Source organism: Delphinus delphis, chromosome 19, assembly GCF_949987515.2.
Source record: "Delphinus delphis chromosome 19, mDelDel1.2, whole genome shotgun sequence".
Taxonomy (NCBI): domain Eukaryota; kingdom Metazoa; phylum Chordata; class Mammalia; order Artiodactyla; family Delphinidae; genus Delphinus; species Delphinus delphis.
In genome coordinates, this window is record NC_082701.1 from 22356149 (window position 1) to 22379939 (window position 23791).

Consider the following 23791-nt stretch of genomic DNA (forward strand, 5'->3'; position numbering starts at 1 on the left):
CACCATAGGAAGCTTAGAAGCCACTTATTCAAGTTCAAAGATAAATCAGGGGGAAAACTTAAATGGCTCAAAAGAGGTGCCTGAAATGCCTCAAAGATCCTGTCATTTTGACTTTGGATCTCCAGGTTCTGCTTTATTCTCTCGTACCTGCCCTGCTTGACTGCTGAAGTACAGAGAATCAAGCACACTTACGTCAACATCTGGCATCTAAAGCAACATCAGAGACAGAGAGCATAAAGGGAAAGGCAATTGCTGCAGTTTAAGCCCAGTTTAAGAAGTATGACTCTTACAAGCGTTTTCAGATGGCCTTCCCTCCTTCCTGCCCCATCTTTTGCCAATCTGCAGAGTTCACCCCACTGCCTCATTCTCCTAGCCTTTCAGTGCTGTCATCAAAGGGACCCCTCTCTGTTGTCAAATGCAACTGGAGCCAGGGGGAATTTCTGGTTCCAATGCAAGAACCACTCCAAATCACTTGCTCAGTAACAGGAGGCCCACATCAGTCTCTTTCCCGAGAAGCCCGAGAAAGAAAGGAGGTCCTGTTTACAGCCAGCACTTTAACTGCCCTCAGAAAGAGTAGTACTATGAGGCAGGTTAGAGGCCCGAGGGCCAGGGAAAGGGCATCGTGTGAATACAAAGCCTCCTTTCTTAGGGAGCTCTCTCTCGTTCTTAGCTCGGCTCAATTCTCTCAAGTCAATTCAGGCTACCCTTACTTAAGTGGTCCTAGATAACAGAGTGCTGGAATTAAGTGATACTACCAGAGGGGAATGAGGAAGGAGAAAAACGTTGGTCACAGACGTCCCAGGATCGGCAGGGGTGAGGTGGGGGTGGAAATAGGCAGACTAAACATGGCACAAGGGCCCACCCTCTAACTGGACAGATACTGATGCCATTCACCAGGAGGAAAAACACAAAAGAAGGGGACCAAACACCCAATGGGGAAAATACCAGTCTGCATGTAAATACTCTGGGCAGCTACAGGGCTTCACAGAAATAGGAGCAAAGTGCTCCATTTCCAAAAAGAAGAAGGAATGGAGTAACCCACTTTCAGAGACCAGAGGCCCTTGTTCCGTATCTAGGCCTTCCCTCTTACCTAGGTCCCCTGCCCTAGGCCTCCAGAGCAGTAACTAAGGTGTGTTGTTTTTCTGGGCTCTAGCTAGTTAGCCTCACAGCTTGCGAGCCAATGCAAATTCTACACCTCAGAACAATCCCACTGGGTCTGGACTAGCTGGGAACAGAAAAGTTGTCTCTCTAACCACAGTTGTGAAATAAACCATGGGGAAAAAAATAAAGAATGCTTCTTCTTGACTATTGCAGTTGTTTCTAGCTTATTCATTATGGTGATTTTATTTTTTCAATGTTTCTAAATATTAATAGTAGATAGATAAGGAAAGAACAATGCCTGCTCTGAAGCCCAAGGTAGCCACATGGCAGCCTTCAGGACAATGGGACTGTCTGGCTAATTCTCAGCCAGTGCCCAGCTACATGGGTGGCACTGCAGATGGCCTCCGCCCGGCCCTTCAAGCCAATCCTGTACATCTGGGCCATTTGCTCAGCTGGATTTGATCCCAAGGGGAAATGAAAATTGCACTTATCCTCTGGCTCCCTGGTGGCTCCCTGGCTTAGCTGCTATTTAGGATTATCTAGAGATCCCTGAGACAGGGGAGTGAGGGGAGTGAGGTGGAGTGAGGTGAAACAGCTTATGTGAAACACTGTGTTTTAATATATTCAGAGAAATCAAGACGTCGTTTAGCCATTAAGTGCGCTTTGTGTCTGCTTCCCTACCCTCCCAGGATTGCCTCCCCTTACTCCATACTCCCCAGCTGTGGATCCTACTCAAAGCACTTCCCTTCTCATTTTGCCTTAATCCAGGGCTCAGGCAAATAGGATATGATCAAACCTCACTTGGGCAACAATGCTGGAAACTGATGTACATTTTAAGCCAAAAGGGTAGAAACTAAGTAGCACGATGAGGGTGGCTGCTGTGGATTAACCTACTAGTGCTGCCTCTTCCCTAAGCATGCACATCTTGTGTCTATGGTCAGCACTCAGCAGCTGTTATTAAAACATCAGTTTTCCCCAGGGAGGCCTGGTCTGTTTGCTGCTTTGCTGAAATGGTAGCTTTACAGAGACTGAGGGGTCAGGTTATTCTCAACCTGATTCCAGTTTCTTTGGGCTCTACTCTCAAGACAAGGTCAGAACAGATTAATCCTTAACCCAGGTGATAAACTCCTTAAAAGAAAATACTAGATTTGAAAAACAGAAACACAAGAATTAAGGTCCTGATTTTTAAGGGGAGCCCTCATGGGCTGATCAAAGTAATAGTACTATAAACCGAGCTTGCTGCTGGGACAGTGATTTCCCTTGTCATACCTCAGATGACCCAGGACATGAGCATGAGAAGTCCCACATCCTCCCCCAGCTTGAGCTAAGGAACAAGAAGGGGCTGGGCTGCTTCACTCTACATGGGTCCATATTCTGGTATCTTTGCCTCCAAATTCGGGATGGAAAAAAAGTCACCATCTCCAAACGGTGCTAGAAATCAGGGAACTAAATCTTATTGATGGATTTCCCAAATGTATCCACACTACCATGGCCCCTTCCTCCTCTAACGCTTCCTGGGATCACACCAGGATGCAGCTGATAATTAAGAACAAAATCCAAAGGCTGAGGGCTAAATGATTTCTTTGGATTTACATTCATCTATGAAATACAAATATTGATTCAGTGAGTCAGTGTATGCGAAAAGACCCTCTTAAATGACGCCACTTTAATAAACACTAATTATTTTTCCCAAGTCTGGATTTCCTGTAAGTCACATCACTCACAATTAAGATAACTTCCACTTCTGCCCTCTGATGGCTGGTCTACTTCCATCCTGAACCAGGAGAAATATACAGAACCCACCACATTTGTCCAATACCTGATAGTGTTTTATTTCAAACTCTGATCCTGCCCTGTAATTAGAAAGAAAGTTCTGCCAGTTTGCTCCTGACAGTTCTTGCTGCCGGAAAAGCTGGTATCAGATGTTCTCTGAAACGTACTGTTTTTCATCTGGAGTTAGAAGCTAGATATAAGATTAAAAAAAGAAGAAGTAGGTCCATTGCTGTGCACAGGACCAACCCACTAGGGCCCAACCATCAGTAGTGGTTACTGAGGATGAGACTGCTAAAAAGATCCAAGCAGGGCAAGAGAGAACAAAGGTAGCTCTTTCTACAGGATGAAGAAAATGAAAGACTTCACAGCTCCCAGACTCCCAGACTTCACAGCTTCCAGCCACATCACCACCCACGCTTCACCCGAGGAGTCACTTTTGCCATCACGCTAGCTGAGGGTTATGGGCCTCTCCTTGTGGCTCTTCATACTCTTCCCAAGGTTTCATCTGGGGGCCAGGGATCATCACCGTCTGAAAGAGCAGGATACTGAGTTATCTACTATCCAAGTCCATGGCTTACCTAAGAGATTCATGCCCGCCTCCATGCCCACCTCCGTGCCCACCGCCAACAAGAGGACTCCTCTTCCTGGTGGTGCATCACCCTCTCTGTCCACTAGGTGGAGCCCAACAGGAGTGGCTTAGAATGCCATGTCTTAAACCATGCAAGCTGCTTTACCTTAAGGATAGGCTGCTTAGGGGGTGCCCATGGGGGAATGATCTTGCCATGCATTCTCCAGCTCCCATAGGGATTCACCAGATGCTTTTCAAAGACAACATACTCCAGGACATCCCTGGGCACATCTTCCTGTCCATACATCAACCGGCCAAACCGATCATAGATGGCCAGAGTCTGAAAATGAAAGCACATCTAGTCGGTTAGTCCTCAGAGTTGTTTAATTCTGAATCTAGACTAACAGATCAACCACTGACACTTTACTCTTAGAGGGTTTTTGACTGGGGGGCGGGGGGACGGGGTGGTGGAAGGAGGTGGGAGGGAGTCCAGGAAGGGTGGGGAAGAATATCCTCACACCTGTTTTAGTACAGCTAACATCCAGCAGTGGGAAGGGTGCAGTGACAAGGTAAGACAGACCTTTCCTTAGAACTCAGAGTCCCGGGCAGCTGTACCCAGAAATCAGAGGGAGGTGCCCAACCTGAGAGTGAAGAAAGCTGGGAGGAAAGCAGACTGGTGCCTCTACCTGCCGGGTGTGCATGCGGATGGTGACCTGGCCATACGCGTTTCCCTGGTTCAGCAGACTTGAACAGCGAACCTGCACCACCTGGGGTGGCTCTAAAGATTCTACAAAGTTCCAGCGGACGGTCTTGTATTTGATGTCCCAGACCATGTCCTGAGGGCAGAGGAGAATAGTTCAACTGGATTTTTCCCTCCCTGTAGGGAAGTTGGAGCTTATTTCCACGCTTGCTCTTCCTGCAATACCACAGTCAACATGCAACGTTTCCCATCAAATGCTCTCTGGTGCTTATTTTCTCTCACCTTAAGCTACTGCTCATGCTCACCTCACAACAACTCTCTTTCCATTTCTAAATCACAACTCAAGACCCACCTACCTCCTTGAGGACCCTTCTCCAAATCAATGAAGGCCACACTCCAACCTGCCAGCTTACCTAATACCCCATTATCCCTCCTACACACGTCCATAATCTGCTCATTATTGCATGCACTTCTGTTGACTGCACATGTTTGGTTTTTTTTCCTCTCACCTTTTGGCAATGAAAGGTGGGATTTTATAGGAATTTTATAGCCTTTTATAAAGGCTAACCTGCTAAGACTAGGATAGCGATACTTGTCCCTGGGGAGATGAAGCAAAACTGATAGAAACTGAAGTTCTTATTCCTGAACCTCTAACTGAACCACCAAGTCCTCATTGTTAGGGGTCTCCCAGAGTACCTAGCACCCCTGTTATCACACAATGTAAGCCTCACGAACACTGGTTAAATCCTTTACTGTAGTATAGGTATGTGCAGGGCTGTCTAGGTATGTCTAGACAGGTATGACATATAGGTATGTCTCAGTACTGCTTGCTGAGGGGCTTCTTCTTTCTTCACCTGTGTGGCCTTTACTAGAGTCCATATCAAGTCGTCATCGTTCAGCCAAAAATAATGGAACTTCAGCTTTTGCCTTAGACTTCCTGTACTCTCAAAACTGATCCTTAAGAAAATCAGAGGGGATAGCTAGAATCTGTCTACTCAGGGGTCCCACAGTTCTAAGGAAGATAAGAACCTACCGGAAAACAGTTTTCAGTTACCAAGGTATGAAGCCGGTCATGGTCTGAGCTAAAAAGGAAAGAGATATTTATCACTGACTCCTCCTGCTTTTATGATACTGTGTATGAAAGCTGAAAATGGCCCTGAAAATAGAAAACAACTCCCTTCATTTTTATAAACATTTTCTGCACACCTACTATAAGCCAGGTAATATACTAAGTCCTGGTCCTAGTCCAAAGATGAAGAACAACATGATTTACCAGAAAACCGTGAGATCTAAGAGCAGCGTAAAGTTATGTTTGAATCTCAGGAGCAGAAAGAAATTTCGCTGAAATTACTGTACCTCCTTGAGATGGGCAAGAAACCCTCACTGGGATGTGGGGACTGATTTTTGTTCTAAGTTGGAACAAAATCCAACACAAATAACAATCAAAAGCTCAATTTATCTCCTCTTACCATGGACACATCATCAATACCGACTGCTTAGCCTTATTTCTTACACATTCATCTTTGAACCTAGCCAAAAGATAACCATCTGTTTTTTCTGGTCTTTTCTACATAAAACTGCCCCCCGCCCCATCTTTGTTGCTGCCAGAGTGATCTAGTTATGCTGATTCTATGCAGTAACAGTAAGAAAATAGTTGGCAAACCCCAGCTCCTGTACATGTAAGATTTTAGGAGGGGTCCTAACTGAAGGGCTTCAAATAAACCTAAGACCACAGATTAGTTTCTTTCAGATACACACTCATGACTTTTCCCCACAATTTAATACTTTCTGAGCAGTTTAAGTCTTTGCCCTTTGAAAAATTGTGTCTCTAATCCCACAGTGGGTAATGGATTAGTTCTGTCTACCTGCTTCCCTTCCACTTCTATTCCAAATACAAAAGATTCCGAGTCATTTCCCCCACTGTAGCTCTAAACTAGACTAGACTGAGGTGTGGTGACAGCTACCACAACCACCATGCTTGCCACCTCAGAATAAATTCTTCCTTGTCACTGTCCTGGCCTAGAAATCTTCAGTAGAAATAAATTCCCCGTTTTATGAGTTCACTCAGTATTTTGCAATAGAACTTACCCTGAAAAATAAAAGGAGGACATCTGCTTTGGGCAACATAATGGACTGAGCTTATGTGAAACTGCTCCCACTATAAACATCCAGAAAGGTTGGAGAGAATATAATACACATAGACACACACACATTTTAAAATCTCTAGCCTAGTTCACAAGAAAGGAAGGTAAGTTCTTAGATGCCAGAAAGGAAGAGTGAGTTAAAAGCAGAATGGAAAGAATACAACCTGATACCACAACAGCACAGAGATGATTTAGGGATCTAGAAATAGGATCTGATGGCTAGAGCTTGACTTTTCCTAAAACCTTGGATGCTGGAAGGACAGGGAGTTGGAACTGAGATCCCTGCATAAAGCTATGACCCTCAAAAAGAGTCCTGTACCTGCAGGAAAGGGAAATTAGAAAATAGTCCACCAACCTAGATATAAAGTTTCCCTCACTCTAGGGCTTGGGGTGGGGGTGGGGGTGTCTAAAAAACAAATTTTAAAAACTCCCACAAAAAATTAAAGCCTTAAGTCCACATTATACCCAGAGGTGGACACAGAATTTATGGTATCTGTATGATGTAAGAATTCCTAAGCTAAGAAATTAACATAGAAACTGATACCTGGGCTTCCCTGGTGGTGCAGTGGTTGAGAGTCTGCCTGCCAATGCAGGGGACACGGGTTCGTGCCCCGGTCCGGGAGGATCCCGCATGCCGCGGAGCGGCTGGGCCCGTGAGCCATGGCCGCTGAGCCTGCGCGTCCGGAGCCTGTGCTCCGCAACGGCAGAGGCCACAACAGTGAGAGGCCCGCGTGCCGCAAAAAAAACCAAAAAAACAAAACAAAAAAACAAACTGACACCTGGCCAAGGATATCCCTAGAGTATCTGGCAGAAACACCCCAAAACCTCTCTGGGATCATATTCATAACTTAGGTTGTTTGGAATTCCCTCAGAAGAAAAACTCTCCATTGCAGATGAGCTCACAATGAAACATTACAAAACATCTGGAAGCTAGCAAAATCAACAGACACAGACATCAAGCAAAATGACAGAGGAGGAAGCACTAGGGTTGGGTCCCTCCATTGAAACAACTGATAAATTAGAAAAAATAACCAGAACCACAATTTCAGAACTCTGGATGTTGACTGGACACCTATAACAACTAGGGAAGTGCTTGACGAAGGGAGAAGCCAGTGATCTTGAGTTTAAGAACATGTGCAAACCACCTACCCTCCTCTTTCCCTCAGCCCTGCCATTACTGGTGGGGATAGTAGCCTGTGTTCCTGGAGTGGATGGCTGGCGCAAGGGCAGGCAGTAGGGACCCCTCCCTCCAAAAATTTGAGTTGCACATTTTGGTCAGGTTGGTGGATTGCAGAGAGACCAGAGCAAATGATGTCATGGTTTCAGCCCTGCTGGCTGCAGCAGCTTTTCCCACCAACAGATTTAAAGGGATAAAGGACCAAGAACACCTGTTTTGTTTTTATTCAGCCAGACAATTTAGGAAATCTTTGTCAGGTCACTGGCTGAGATAATGGAACAGAATGGAATGGAACTGCAGAGATAATGGAACAGAAACTTCAACGACCACCCACAACAAAGAATACACACTTAGCAATACTAGTTTGGAAAAGTCACAAATGGATGGCAGTGGCACTGATGAGCAAAGTCAGCAATTCCTGAGAAGCAGAGGAATCTGATTTCCAGAGTTACCACATAATAATACTCAGAATGTCCAGTTCTCAACAAAAAAATTACAAAGTATACAAAGAAATACAAAAGTATGGCCCATCCACAGGAAAAAAATTTTTGACAGAAACCATCCCTGAGAAAGCCCAGACACTGGAATTATTAGCCAAAGACGTTAAATCAACTATCCTACTTACGCTCACTGAGATAAAGGTAAGCATGGACAAAGAACTAAAGGAAATCAGAAAACAATGTATGAAATAAGAACATCAATAGATCCACCAGAGGGCAGACAGCAGAAGCAAGAAGAACTACAATCCTGCAGCCTGTGGAACAAACACCACATTCACAGAAAGATAGACAAGATGGAAAGGCAGAGGGCTACGTAGCAGATGAAGGAACAAGATAAAACCCCAGAAAAACAACTAAATGAAGTGGAGATAGGAAACCTTCCAGAAAAAGAATTCAGAATGATGATAGTGAAGATGATCCAGGACCTCGGAAAATGAATGGAGGCAAAGATCAAGAAGATGCAAGAAATGTTTAACAAAGACCTAGAAGAATTAAAGAACAAACAAACAGACATGAACAATACAATAACTGAAATGAAAAATACACTAGAAGGAATCAATAGCAGAATAACTGAGGCAGAAGAACGGATAAGTGACCTGGAAGACAGAATGGTGGAATTCACTGCTGCGGAACAGAATATAGAAAAAAGAATGAAAAGAAATGAAGACAGCCTAAGAGACCTGTGGGACAACATTAAACACAACAACATTCACATTACAGGGGTCCCAGAAGGAGAAGAGACAGAGAAAGCACCTGAGAAAGTATCTGAAGAGAGTACAGCCGAAAACTTTCCTAACATGGAAAAGGAAATAGCCACCCAAGTCCAGGAAGCACAGAGAGTCCCATACAGGATAAACCCAAGTAGAAACACGCTGAGACACACAGTAATCAAACTGACAAAAATTAAAGACAAAGAAAAATTATTGAAAGCAGCGAGGGAAAAATGACAAATAACATACAAGGAAACTCCCATAAGGTTAACAGCTGATTTCTCAGCAGAAACTCTACGAGCCAGAAGGGAGTGGCATGACATATTTAAAGTGACGAAAGGGAAGAACCTACAACCAAGATTACTCTACCCGGCAAGGATCTCAATCAGATTTGATGGAGAATTCAAAAGCTTTACAGACAAGCAAAAGCTAAGAGAATTCAGCACCACCAAACCAGCTCTACAACAAATGCTAAAGGAACTTCTCTAAGTGGGAAACACAAGAGAAGAAAAGGACCTACAAAAACAAACCCAAAACAATTAAGAAAATGGTAATAGGAACATATGTATCGATAATTACCTGAAATGTGAATGGATTAAATGCTCCAACCAAAAGACAGAGGCTTGCTGAATGGATACAAAAACAAGATCCATATATATGCTGTCTACAAAAGACCCACTTCAGACCTAGGGACACATACAGACTGAAAGGGAGGGGATGGGAAAAGATATTCCATGCAAATGGAAATCTAAAGAAGGCTGGAGTAGCAATACTCACATCAGATAAAATAGACTTTAAAGAATGTTACAAGAGACAAGGAAGGACACTACCTAATGATCAAGGGATCAATCCAAGAAGAAGATATAACAATTATAAATATATATGCTCCCAACATAGGAGCACCTCAACACATAAGACAACTGCTAACTGTTGTGAAAGAGGAAATCGACAGTAACACAATAATAGTGGGGTAAATTAACACCTCACTTACACCAAAGGACAGATCATCCAAAATGAAAATTAATAAGCAAACACAAGCTTTAAATGACACAACAGACCAGATAGATTTAATTGATATTTATAGGACATCCCATCCAAAAACAGCAGATTACACTTTCTTCTCAAGCGTGCACGAACATTCTCCAGGATAGATCACATCTTGGCTCACAAATCAAGCCTCAGTAAATTTAAGAAAGCTGAAATCATATCAAGCATCTTTTCTAACCACAACACTATGAGATTAGAAATCAATTACAGGGAAAAAAACATAAAAAACACAAACACATGGAGGTTAAACAATACGTTACTAAATAACCAAGAAATCACTAAGGAAATCAAAGAGGAAATCAAAAAATACCTAGAGACAAATGACAATGAAAACACAACGATCCAAAACCTATGGGATGCAGCAAAAGCAGTTCTAAGAGGGAAGTTTACAGCTATACAAGCCTACCTCAAGAAACAAGAAAAATCTCAAATAAACAATTTAACCTTACACCTAAAGGAACTAGAGAAAGAAGAACAAACAAAACCCAAAGTTATCAGAAGGAAAGAAATCATAAAGAACAGAGCAGAAATAAATGAAACAGAAACAAAGAAAACAATAGCAAAGATCAATAAAACTAAAATCTGGTTCTTTGAGAAGATAAACAAAATTGATAAACCATTATCCAGACTCATCAAGAAAAAGAGGGAGAAGACTCAAATCAATAAAATTAGAAATGAAAAAGGAGAAGTTACAACAGACACCGCAGAAATACAAAGCATCCTAGGAGACTACTACAAGCAACTCTATGCCAATAAAATGGACAACCTGGAAAAAATGGACAACCTGGAAGAAATGGACAAATTCTTACAAAGGTATAATCTTCCATGACTGAACCAGGAAGAAATCAAAATATGAACAGACCAATCACAAGTAATGAAATTGAAACTGTGATTAAAAATCTTCCAACAAACAAAAGTCCAGGACCAGATGGCTTCACAGGTGAATTCTATCAAACACTTAGAGAAGAGCTAACATCCATCCTTCTCAAACTCTTCCAAAAATTGCAGAGGAAGGAACACTCCCAAACTCATTCTATGAGGCCACCATCTCTGTGATACCAAAACCAGACAAAGATACTACAAAAAAAAGAAAATTACAGACCAATATCACTGATGAATATAGATGCAAATATCCTCGACAAAATACTAGCAAACAGAATCCAACAGCACACTAAAAGGATCATACACCACGATCAAGTGGGATTTATCCCAGGGATGCAAAGATTCTTCAATATATGCAAATCAGTCAATGTGATAAACCATATTAACAAACTGAAGAATAAAACCCATATGATCAACTCAATCAATGCAGAAAAAGCTTTTGACAAAATTCAATACCCATTTATGATAAAAACTCTCCAGAGAGTGGGCATAGAGGGAACCTACCTCAACATAATAAGGGCCATATATGACAAACCCACAGCAAACATCATTCTCAATGGTGAAAACCTGAAAGCATTTCCTCTAAGATCAGGAACAAGACAAGGATGTCCACTCTCACCACTATTATTCAACATAGTTTTGGAAGTCTTAGCCACAGCAATCAGAGAAAAAAAAGAAATAAAAGGAATTCAAATTGGAAAAGAAGAAGTAAAACTGTCACTGTTTGCAGATGACATGATACTATACATAGAGAATCCTAAATATGTCACCAGAAAACTACTAGAGCTAATCAATGAATCTGGTAAAGTTGCAGGATACAAAATTAATGCACAGAAATCTCTTGCATTCCTATACACTAATGATGAAAAATCTGAAAGAGAAATTAAGGAAACACTCCCATTTACCATTGCAACAAAAAGAACAAAATACTTAGGAATAAACCTACCTAGGGAGACAAAAGACCTGTATGCAGAAAACTATAAGGCACTGATGACTCCCTGACCTCACACTATACTACAAAGCTACAGTAATCAAGACAATATGGTACTGGCATAAAAACAGAAATATAGATCAATGGAACAGGATAGAAAGCCCAGATATAAACCCATGCACCTATGGTCAACTAATCTACGACAAAGGAGGCAAGGATATACAATGGAGAAAAGACTCTTCAACAAGTGGTGCTGGGAAAACTGGACAGCTACATGTAAAAGAATGATATTAGAACACTCCCTAACACCATACACAAAAATAAACTCAAAGTGGATTAAAGACCTAAATGTAAGACCAGACACTATAAAACTCTTAGAGGAAAACATAGGCAGAACACTCTATGACATAAATCACAGCAAGATCCTTTTTGACCCACCTCCTAGAGAAATGGAAATAAAAACAAAAATAAACAAATGGGACCTAATGAAACTTCAAAGCTTTTGCACAGCAAAGGAAACCATAAACAAGACCAAAAGACAACCCTCAGAATGGGAGAAAATATTTGCAAATGAAGCAACTGACAAAGGATTAATTTCCAAAATTTACAAGCAGCTCATGCAGCTCAATAACAAAAAAACAAAAACCCAATCCAAAAATGGGCAGAAGACCTAAACAGACATTTCTCCAAAGAAGATATACAGACTGCCAACAAACACATGAAAGAATGCTCAACATCATTAATCATTAGGGAAATGCAAATCAAAACTACAATGAGGTATCACCTCACACCAGTCAGAATGGCCATCATCAAAAAATCTAGAAACAATAAATGCTGGAGAGAGTGTGGAGAAAAGGGAACACTCCTGCACTGCTGGTGGGAATGTGAATTGGTACAGCCACTATGGAGAACAGTATGGAGGTTCCTTAAAAAACTACAAATAGAACTACCATATGACCCAGCAATCCCATTCCTGGGCATATACCCTGAGAAAACCATAATTCAAAAAGAGTCATGTACCAAAATGTTCATTGCAGCTCTATTTACAATAGCCCAGAGATGGAAACAACCTAAGTGCCCATCATCGGATGAATGGATAAAGAAGATGTGGCACATATATACAATGGAATATTACTCAGCCATAAAAAGAAATGAAATTGAGCTATTTGTAATGAGGTGGACAGACCTAGAGTCTGTCATACAGAGTGAAGTAAGTCAGAAAGAGAAAGACAAATACCGTATGCTAACACATATGTATGGAATTTAAGAAAAAAAAGTCATGAAGAACCTAGGGGTAAGACAGGAATAAAGACACAGACCTACTGGAGAATGGACTTGACGATATGGGGAGGGGGAAGGGTGAGCTGTGACAAAGCGAGAGAGAGGCATGGACATATATACACTACCAAACATAAGGTAGATAGCTAGTGGGAAGCAGCCGCATAGCACAGGGATATCAGCTCGGTGCTTTGTGACCGCCTGGAGGGGTGGGAGGGAGGGAGACGCAAGAGGGAAGAGATATGGGAACATATGTATATGTATAACTGATTCACTTTGTTATAAAGCAGAAACTAACACACCATTGTAAAGCAATTATACCCCAATAAAGATGTTAAAAAAAAAATGCAAGTGAAATAACAACAAGGTAGAACTTAAAAAAACTAAATAACAATAACACAGGAGATGTATGAGGCAGTGACTGAAATTCAAGTGTTTGAAGCTTCTTGTGATATTATCAACAATACATGCTAAACATTTTAATAACTATTATAAGAACAGAAGTAGAATGTAATAGTTCCAAACAAGTGGAAGGAATAAGAAAGTTAGAAGGAAATTATATCAATACCACAAATGAAAGGAAAAAAAGAAACAAAGAAAAATCATGGTAACTAGAATGCAAAAAATAATGTGGTAGGAAAAAAATATCAAATATAAAAAAAACTACACTGAACAATAAACAGAGCAGGTTTCAGAAAAATACATCATTCATGTAAATTTTCACAACACATTAAACAATACTGTACATTGTTTATACACATGTACATGTGGTGAGTATAAAAATGTGCATGAGAATAATAGGGAAGATAGTGGTTCTTTCTAGGAAGGAAAAGAATGGGGAGATGGGGCTTTAGCTGTAGCTATAATGCTTTATCCCTGTCTCTTCCCCCAATTAGGCATTCAGAAGCAAATATGGCAAAATGTAAACATCTATTACCTTGCAAGGTATTTTTTTACATGTTTGAAATATTTCACAATTAAAAACTTTTTTTAAACAAATAAAAGTAAAAAGAAATAATTAATGGATTTGAGAGTATAGGTTTGGGATCCTACCTGAAGCCTAGCCACAGCAAGCTACAGTTCAAAGAATGTCGGCAACAGTCCAAGGACTAGTACTTAAGGTTATTCCAGGCCCCTCATGTTGATTTTTCATCTACCTAGCAGCCCTGACTTTTCTCCCTTGGTTGAATCAAGAAAAAGTTGGAAAATTTTTAAAGAAACTTATTCAAAACAATTAAGGAAAGGAAATGTACATATACAAGACAAACACACAAGAAGGGTCAGGATGAATTAGGGATTAGGCGGGTGAAAATAGCAGCCGTTCAGCAGAGTCTCAACACTTGCCAGTGGAGTTGAGCCAGACCAAATGGTGAAAACTCCCAGAAGCAGTGAGAGGAGTCAAGGACAGCTCCAGGCTCCAATTTCCCACAGAGGAACATCTCCCACTCTAGAACTCTTACCTGAAGAAAAAAAAAAAAACCTGTGCCTAGAATAATAGCTGCTGAGAACATAATGGGTATAAGACAGGGAGTTCACGTACTTGTTTAGACACAGGTGAGCTTCAATGAAGATATCCTGGGCTTTTTCAGGGAAGTCCTTTATTTTAAAATTAGGATCACTTTCTCTTATCCTCCGGATTCTGTAAAATTAAGCATGAGAATCATTTCTAAAGAAGACTTTTCCATAACTTACAGCTTACTTTACGTCCGTTAATGTCTGTCCATTTATTCAATAATTGATTTTTGAATGTGCCAAGTCCTGTAAATTCAACCTTCTAACTCGCACTTAAATCAATCATTCTAAAGAAAGGCCAAAGCTGGGACTTCCTGGTGGTGTAGTGGTTAAGAATCCACCTGCCGGGCTTCCCTGGTGGCGCAGTGGTTGAGAGTCCGCCTGCCGATGCAGGGGACATGGGTTTGTGCCCCGGTCCGGGAGGATCCCACATGCCGCGGAGCGGCTGGGCCCATGAGCCATGGCCGCTGAGCCTGCGCGTCCGGAGCCTGTGCTCCGCAACGGGAGAGGCCACAACAGTGAGAGGCCCGCGTTCCGCAAAAAAAAAAAAAAAAACAACCCACCTGCCGATGCAGGGGACACAGGTTCGATCCCTGGTCCGGGAAGATCCCACATGCCACGGAACAACTAAGCCCATGCGCCACAACTACTGAAGCCCGCGTGCCCTAGGGCCCACACACCACAACTACCGAAGCCCACGTACTCTAGGGCCCGAGTGCCGCAACTACTGAGCCTGCATGCTGCAACTACTGAAGCCCACACGCCTACAGCCTGTGCTCCACAACAAGAGAAGCCACCCCAATGAGAAGCCCGCACACCACAACGAAGAGTAGCCCCCACTCACTGCAACTAGAGAAAGCCAGCGCGCAGCAACAAAGACACAATGCAGCCAAATATTAAATTTTAAATTTAAAAAAATAAATAAAGACCAAAGCTTTTCATAGTGAAATTTCAGAATTTTGGCATCGAAGAAAACATCCTATTAGCACTAAGAAAGAAAAAACAGGTTTTATACAGAGGCTCAGGAGCCAGAAAGACATTGGGCTTCTAACTAGCAACATTAGAAGTTAGAAAGACAGGACTTCCCTGGTGGTCCAGTGGTTAAAACTCTGCGCTCCCAATGCAGGGGGCCCGGGTTCGATCCCTGGTTGGGGAACTAGATCCTGCATGCCACAACTAAGGGCCTGCATAATGCAACTAAAAGAGCCCACATGCCGCAAGTAAAGATCCTGCACGCTGCAACAAAGATCCCTCGTGCTGCAACTAATACCTGGCACAGCCAAATAAATAAATATTAAAAAAAAAAAAAAAGGAAGTTAGAAAGACAATGGAGCAGTGCTTTTAATTGAGAAAAAAATGACTCCCAGCCCAGAATTCTATACCTGGGAAAATTATAAATGAAGTGGGAGACTAAAAAAAGACTTTTCCTTAGCCTTGCAAGATCCCATTTATCTACCATCCACCCGTTCTCAGGAAGCTGCTGGGGAATGTGTGCCACCAAAATAACTGAATGAACCATGAGAGAGAGAGGTAAAACCCACGACACAGGGAATACATATAAGAGCAAGGCAAAAGGAGTATCAGGATGATGATAAAAGTGGATCCCACGATGTACAGTGAGCCTAAAGAGGGATCAATCCAGACCGAAATAGGTAAGAAGGCTCCAGGAGGGCTTTCTTCTTGAAGATGGGATTGATAAAATAGTTAACGTTTTCTATGTACTGAGAGAAAATCAACACAACCAGGGGTTCCATAAGCAAATGAGAAAAAAAGACACGACACCAGAAAAAAAAACTATTATGCAGGAAATGTAATAATAATGTGCATGACTGCATGACTCTGCTGCATGACTCTGCTGTCAATAGCATTTTCGTAGTTATAATGTAAACAGGGAATTCTGATCTAATCAAAGTGTTACTATAACTATATTAAGAGGATGGGGGACACCATAACCCAGTGGAATTTATCCCAGGAATGTAGGATTGGTTTAACACTAAAAAAATCAATTAATGCAATATACCATATCAATAGAATAAAGGACAAATATCACATGATCATCTCAACAATCAGGGAAAAAGCATGTGATAAAATCCACTCCTTTGCACTTTTCACCTCAGAGCCTTGCTTGTACTGTTTTGTCTCCCTAGAATGCTGTTCCTCACTATACCCCTCTACTCAGCTAACTCCAAGCAACCCTTTAGGTCCCAGCTTTAAATGTCATTTCCTTAGGGAAGCTTACCTTTAACTCCCAGACCAAGTTATCTTTCCCTGCCATATGTTCCCACAGCACTCATACTTCACCGTATCTGTAATTATTTGTATACAATCAGTATTTAATAACTGGTTTCCTCTCCTAGATAATAACTCCATAATAAAACCACCTGTGTTCTGTTCATCATCATCATGAACCTTCCACCAAACAGCTCTTAGGCTAGGAGAGAAATACATGAGAGGAAATCATCACAATACAGAGTTATCAGAAGTAGTAAGAATATGCATACAGTTACAATTATAACAAAGGCAGCTCCAAAAAGAGTCAGAGAAGGCTTAAAAGCAGACAGAGATTATCATACTTAGCGAAGTAAGTGAGAAAGAGAAAGACAAATACCATATGATATCACTTATATGTGGAATCTAAAATACAACACAGGGACTTCCCTGGCGGTCCAGTGGTTAAGACTTTGCGCTCCCACTGCAGAGGGCACAGGTTTGATCTCTGGTCAGCAAACTCAGATTCCACATGCTGCGTGGTGTAGCCAAAAAAAAAAAAAAAACACACACACACACAAATGAACATATCTATGAAAGACTCACAGACATAGAGAACAGACTCGTGGTTGCCAAAGGGGCTGGGGGAGGGAAGGATTGGGAGTTTCTTATTAAAAAAAAAAAGTGAGACTTCCCTGGTGGCGCAGTGGTTAAGAATCCACCTGCCAATGCAGGGGACACGGGTTCGAGCCCTGGTCCGGGAAGATCTCACATGCCATGGAGCAACTAAGCCCGTGCACCGCCAACCACTGAGCCCACATGCCACAACTACTGAAGCCCGCACGCCTAGAGCCCACGCTCCGCAACAAGAGAAGCAACCACAATGAGAAGCCCCCGCACCGCAACGAAGAGTAGCCCCTGCTCACCACAACTAGAGAAAGCCCGCGCACAGCAACAAAGACCCAAAACAGCCAAAAATAAAAATTAATTAATTAATTAAAAAAAAAAAAGCAGACACAATACTTGAGAGAAAAAGATTTTTCAGGCAAAGGAAAGGATGTGCAAAGAGACACAGCACAACATTTGTCAAGGAACTGGCAATTAGTTTGGAAAGGTTAAAGTTTAGGATGAGAAAAATGGAATAAGGAGATGATGGTGGAGAGGAAGGCAAGAGACAAATTATAAAAAGCCCTGAATACCACTGAAGAAATTTGGATTTTATTCTTCAGATAACAGGGAGCCACAAAGGAGTCTGAGACAGAAGAGTTGATGTGGTAAGATCTGTATTTAGAGAAATAGGTTATGGCCACATGAAGAATTAACACTGACTCAGTATACTTGTGCATAGAAATCTATATATGACCCTAAGAACCTATCATTTAGATACAGTTAGAGCTAGAGTGACAGATACTGAAAGTCTCTTTAAGAAGAAAGTTTTGGCTCTGCTCCTTAACTAAAGCCCAGTTAGCTCCCCAGAACACGTCTGTCTTTTTAAGCCTTTTTGGCTTTTCTTACTCTCTTAAGTTTAAACTCTAAGGTATTTCTCATAAAAATATGCTCTCTCTTACTATTACTTTAAATTTTAAAATATGTGATCCAGAAAGTGTCCTACAAACTTCAATGTGAACTTCCTAAATGATGTGACAAAAACGAACAATCAAGGTTGAGATGCCCATATTATACATTAGCTCTATTACAGAGAAAGAATATACTGTCAAGTTATCAAGGGAGTTACAGGCAACACAATTAACCCAAGATGACCTCTCTGGATTAAGCAGCAACAAGAAATTTTCGTTCTAATACTGACTCCCAGCTGTCTCAGACACCTACGATAATTGTGATGCCACATTCTTCTTCAATCGCTCAGTTCTCTGTGCCAGTCCTTCCTTAGAAAGAGATGACACTCGGGCATCACCCTCAGGAGGAACATAGGCGTCAAAGATACCAGCTGTAAAGAGAGACGGAGAAAACTAAAAAAGCATTGAAAGATTGAGAAAAAGTCATCCTGAGGTCATACAAAATTGGGAGGGCTCCTGGATACAAAATACACTAACAAAATAGACTTCCATGTAAAGGGAATCGTGTTGCATTAGAAAAAGTAGAATAAGATCATTTCAGCCTTCTCTTAGAGCCTCAGCTTCTTCTTGTACAGAATGGAGAAATTTTACCCTGGTCTTCTAGGAACAGTGTGAAAACAAGATCAAAGATGACCTCATGAAATATAACGTATACAAATGATTGAGACTGAACCGATTTTGTAGTTAATTAAATGCTATCATTCATACTCCAAATCATTCCACTTTCCAAGATCTCTGACAGAAGGGGATTGGGTCAGGGTCTCAGAAATACCATGTCTCACCTGTACAGGCCAGATGTATGGGACGCTCCAAACGTTCTGGAGGAATGACCAGTCCTGCTTTCCGGGCATATTCTACAAACTCCTTTTCTGATTTATATTTGGGTTGATAAGTAGGGGGTGTGAAACGTTTTTTAGTTCTCACTGGAAATACTGCTGTGGACTGAGTCACCAGGACTGGCTGGAGGATGGTAGAAAAAGGTTAGGTAACCTGGAAAAAAATCAATCTTGTACAAACTGTAAGCAAAGATAGAATGGGCACATCCAAAGAATGCCTTAGGAACAATTACAAAGCCACATATCATGGGGGAAAATGCACAACTATCTTAACAATTATGGTGTCTCTTCCTAAAAGCCAGTAAGCAACTTTTACTAACACCATTCAACGTTTACTAAAGGCTTTCCTTTATTTAGTACTTTCCATAGTATAGGACTGTGCCAACTCCTAGAGATGCAGAGTTAATGAAAGCAAGGCTTCTGCTTTCAAAGAACGCTCAGTCTGATGGGGAACTTAAACACCAACCCAATACTTAAATGAGCAGAAGAAAAGTCCTCTTCTTGGCATCTCCTCTACATTTACTCAGATTCCATTCTGCTCATTCTATTGGGAGCCTCAAAGTAAACTTTATTCTGTCGTTCTAGCTCCCAACTGATCAATAAGCTCTTCAAAGGCCAGGTCTCTTTCTCTCTGACCACGAGGTTTGTTCAGGCAGGTACGAGACTCCCTTCTTTACAGCTACTGTTCAATTAAGGACATTTATAAAAATCAACGGGAAGCGAACGCACCTTCCAACCATAATTTCTTCCCCTTTAACACCCCCAGGCCAGTCAGACCCAGACCAAACCGGAGAAACTTAATCCCCGAGAACTTGCCCGCTCTCATGGCCCTACCAAGGCTCTCCCCACTCAGCCACATAGTTAAGTAGTTATGTCTCGTCTACCTCAACTCTTCCCTAGCCTAGGTACGACCTGTAACGTCCAAGTTCACCAAGGACAACTGCAAAGCGAGTATTTCCCTCCACTCTGTTCCCCTCCAGCCCCTAGACTCCTATCTACCCCGTCCCTACCCACCTGCCGAGACCACCATCCTAAAGCCCTAGATAAGCGAGACAAATCCCGCGGCACGGGGACTGCCATTTTGCTCACGCAAAGGCAGCCGGGATGGAGACAGTAAAAAGCCTTGGGCCGGAAAGGAGGTGCATAGGGCGGAGCTAGCTCGGGAGTGGAATTTTCCAGGGCACGCGCCCGCCGCCGAAGTGTGAGCGGCGCGAACGCGCACGTACACGTCCGGGGTGGTGGTGGGGGTGTGGGGGGAGTTGGGCTGCACATGCGCAGTAAAACGGCGTTGGGGGTAGGGTGGAAGCACGGTTGTCACGCGCCAGGCGGGGCGTGCAGCCGAAGCTGCGCCTGCGCGCCGGGCTTCCTGGCTGCCAGGAGTTACCGCATTCGAGTAAGAGTGGGACGTTGCTGCACCTTGTGAACGAAAAGATGTTTCCCTTCTGAGATGACTATTTTTCTTCAGTGCCTTCTTGGATCCTAGAAGGGGCAAAAATGACTAGTTTCTGGGTCTGTATCCGACCTCGATATTCTGGGTAACCTTAATCCGGAGGTCTAGTTTTACCAATCTGTACCGTATGAAGAATTCTTTCTTACTAGCAAATTAAGGAAATTAATGACTACTATGTTTATTGAAGCAAAAGACACGTGGACTGACAAAAGCATTTATCTGTTTGCCATTTTGGGACAGAGGCATAATAATATGAGGCACAATAATATTTTTATTAACAAAAAATAGCTTATACTTAGAAATTGTTTACCGGGTGCCAGGCATCTTTCTAAACTTTTTACATATATTAACTCAGTCTTCACCACAAACGAGCAATATGCTCCTTTTACATATGATGTTGCATAGAAATTAAGTACGTAATTTATTTAAGGTCGCACGGCTAATAACTGGCAGAACTGGGATTCAGGTTCAAGCAAACTCCAGAACCCATGCACTGAATACTACGCTGTATTGCTTCACATTAAGTGGTTAAAGAATTCATGTTGTTGGCGTCATCCTGGAAAATCCAGTGCTGTAATCATCGTTGAATGACAAACACTTTTCACACGTACCCTTGGGATTTTTCTCATTCTGTCAACGTTTATTGAGCATTTACCTGTGGTATTTTGCAGTGAGTTGAGAGCTATGGGCTGTACAGGTTGAAATAGAATAGCTACTAAGGTTCAAATAAAATGCTAAGGACTATCAAAGGAAAGAGAGATTACTTTTGAGTTTAGGGATCTCATGTCTTAAATCTTGACTTTTTAACTATACTGTGTGTGTACACACACACACACACACACACACACACATTGATTTTTTTTTCCTTTTTTTTTTTTTGGCTGCGCAGGGCATCATGTGGGATCTTAATTCCCCAACTGAGGATTGAACCTGCACCCCCTGTAGTGGGGGCACAGAGTCTTAACCACTGGACTGCCAGGGAAGTCCCTGTATATTCTTCAAGGGTAAGAATTCCCCCACAAGTCCTAGCCATAGCATAGAATCTATAGCATGATACATTAATAGTGACATGAAATTAGGTGTTATACATATGTGATAATTAAAGAATATATATTAAGCATTTAAATGAGATATATTTAATTATTTCTCTCTCTTTTTTTTTTTTTTTTGCACTACGCGGGCCTCTCACTGTTGTGCCCTCTCCCGTTGCGGAGCACAGGCTCCGGACGCGCAGGCTCAGCGGCCATGGCTCACGGGCCCAGCCGCTCCGCAGCACGTGGGATCTTCCTGGACTGGGGCACGAACCCGTGTCCCCTGCATCGGCAGGCGGACTCTCAACCACTGCGCCATCAGGGAAGCCCTCTCTTTTTTTTGAATTTTAACTTTTTTTTAACATTTTCTTGGCCACGCTGTGCGACATGTGAGATCTTAGTTCCCCAACCGGGGATTGAACCCCGTGCCCTTTGCATTGCAAGTGCGGAATCTTCACCGCTGGACCACCAGGGAAGTCCCAAGATGTATCTAATTATTTCTCAACAGAGTCTTGTCAATCTACTCTATGCCCCAGAAAATAAAACATGAACTTTTTTTTTTTACTGGTTTTCCTGACAAAGTGGGGAAACCCCAATCCATGATGAGTGGTTATTAATACAGAACATTGATATAGTCTTTCTGGAATTATCTGCTTCACTGTTGAGTTTTATGTTTGCCTCACATGGTAGCCAACACATCCCAGATCATCTCTGCCTGCCTTCTGGTCAGCTTCTCAGGGAATGCAAACTTGTTCCATATCAACCTGGATGAAATAATAAGGGAAGTCAATCTTGTTTAATTCATTCTGAGATGAATTATAAGTGTGTTTTATTAGCTGCCGTTTTGGAAAATTCGTATTATCTTCCTATCTCATTAACTCCATGGAAAATTGGGAGTTGTCTGCCTGGGGAAGTTAACACGAAAAGGATATTTCGTAATCCTACAACCCAAGTAGTTCACATTTCAGAAAAAGCAAAGTAAGAGTAAGAGAAGGAAACTCATTGTGTAACTAGAGGAAGGAATAAGGTGGTTAGGGGCTTAACCTTGCAAAAAAACAGTCTTGCACATAGTAGACACTCAAATATTTATTCAATAAATGATCATGGGGGGAAAAAATAAGTGGATCAGTAGAATCCCAGATAAAATATGATGAGGCAGAGGGCAAAGTTGATTTCCTGTTTCCCCAAATACGGGGGGTTCCTGGAATCACTTGTCTTATTGAAATTTCTAAATGGATCCAAAGAAAATGGGATATCCCATGAGCAGTGGGATATGTACTGTATTTGGATTTTTTTCCCTCTCAGTGGCAGATGATATCAAATATTGGAACTTCTGAAATTCTGCCTGGTAGTCTACATTCTAGGAGACGCACTGTTGATTTGAACACGGAAGATCCCTCTGGAGAATTGGAAGAATCTGATTACAGTATGTTTATTGATTACCGTAAACAATATGATACTTCGGTTGAAGCTAGTGATAGGCTTCCCATGTGTTTATGTTGTACTTCCCTCCCTTGAGAGAGCGCGTGAAGAGCAAAGGAAGGTAAGTGAATTGTCCAAGATAAGGTGACATAGAAGAAACCAAGAATTCTGACTTTCTAAGAAATATTCTCAACTGATCTTTAGCTAACAATGTTAGCAGAGCTTCTTTGTCACTAGGAGAGTTGACTATCTATGACTCTCACATAGTGGTGCCTGAGTGTACATCTTAGCTCCACTTCTTTTCCTCACCATAGAGAAGGGGTAATTGAGTACCTAACTCATAGAATTGTTGCTAGGTCGTTAAATGAATTTATACATGTTCCCACTCTGGTTAGTTATGGTAACTGCTTCCAAGCCCCGTGATAGCCGTGGAAGGGATATATGGAGCCTAGCAGAGTCCTAGTAAGTGTCTGCTCTTTATGCCGGACACAGGTAACATTGGCAGTCCCAGAGTCCACCCCAGTGCAGTGCGCCTAAAGCACAAGAGCCCATAACCTGGATATGAATTGGAGATCCTCAGGAAGCCCTATGTGTGTTAGCTCTTTTCCTCTAGGGAGCAGTTCTCAGCTCTGTTAAAGTTAAAACCATTGAAATGAAGGTTGTTTCCATGCCCAAAAGTGATTCCTTATTTCTGTGCTGCATGACTTTCTTCTAGCTGCTCTTCTGTCTCATCCATCCTTGCATTCATCCCTGCTGATGAAGACAAAGGCTTTTCCCTTTATCCTTTGCTGCCTGCTTCAGCCTCTTTATTTCTAAAGGTATGTTAAGGAAGAGATATTGCTCATCCTGGCTCAGCCAGAAAAGAAGCCCATGCACCCCGCTGTTCAAGCTAGGTCTAGAACTAATCCCTCCCCGCTTCTTGCTCCGCTTTCGCCCCAGCTGGC

The 23791-nt window shown here is 42.1% G+C and overlaps 1 protein-coding gene across 2 annotated transcripts; it reads right to left on the bottom strand.

Moving 5' to 3' along the window:
• Nucleotides 1-2691: 2691 nt before the first annotated feature.
• MRPL45 (mitochondrial ribosomal protein L45) lies at nucleotides 2692-20066 on the bottom strand. Of its 2 annotated transcripts, XM_059996669.1 has the most exons (8): nucleotides 19959-20066; nucleotides 18891-19068; nucleotides 18362-18479; nucleotides 14352-14450; nucleotides 5176-5224; nucleotides 4129-4278; nucleotides 3609-3782; nucleotides 2696-3403 (listed from the first exon to the last, which is right to left on the bottom strand). In XM_059996669.1, the coding sequence occupies exons 1-8, from the start codon at nucleotides 20022-20024 to the stop codon at nucleotides 3317-3319; spliced, it is 921 nt and encodes a 306-aa protein (XP_059852652.1). In that variant the 5' UTR covers nucleotides 20025-20066; the 3' UTR covers nucleotides 2696-3316. The 2 variants fall into 2 exon arrangements, with proteins under 2 accessions (XP_059852653.1, XP_059852652.1); XM_059996670.1 differs by lacking the exon at nucleotides 4129-4278 and having other exon boundaries at nucleotides 2692-3403.
• Nucleotides 20067-23791: the final 3725 nt, after the last annotated feature.

Excerpts from the sequence above, each read along its gene's own strand:
- MRPL45 (XM_059996669.1), bottom strand. The coding sequence starts at position 20,024 with ATGGCAGTCCCCGTGCCGCGGGATTTGTCTCGCTTATCTAGGGCTTTA. Across the intron at positions 18,480-18,890 it reads CATACATCTGGCCTGTACAG|CTGGTATCTTTGACGCCTAT; the intron begins GTGAGACATGGT and ends CTCTCTTTACAG. Across the intron at positions 3,783-4,128 it reads TCCGCATGCACACCCGGCAG|ACTCTGGCCATCTATGATCG; the intron begins GTAGAGGCACCA and ends TTTCATTTTCAG.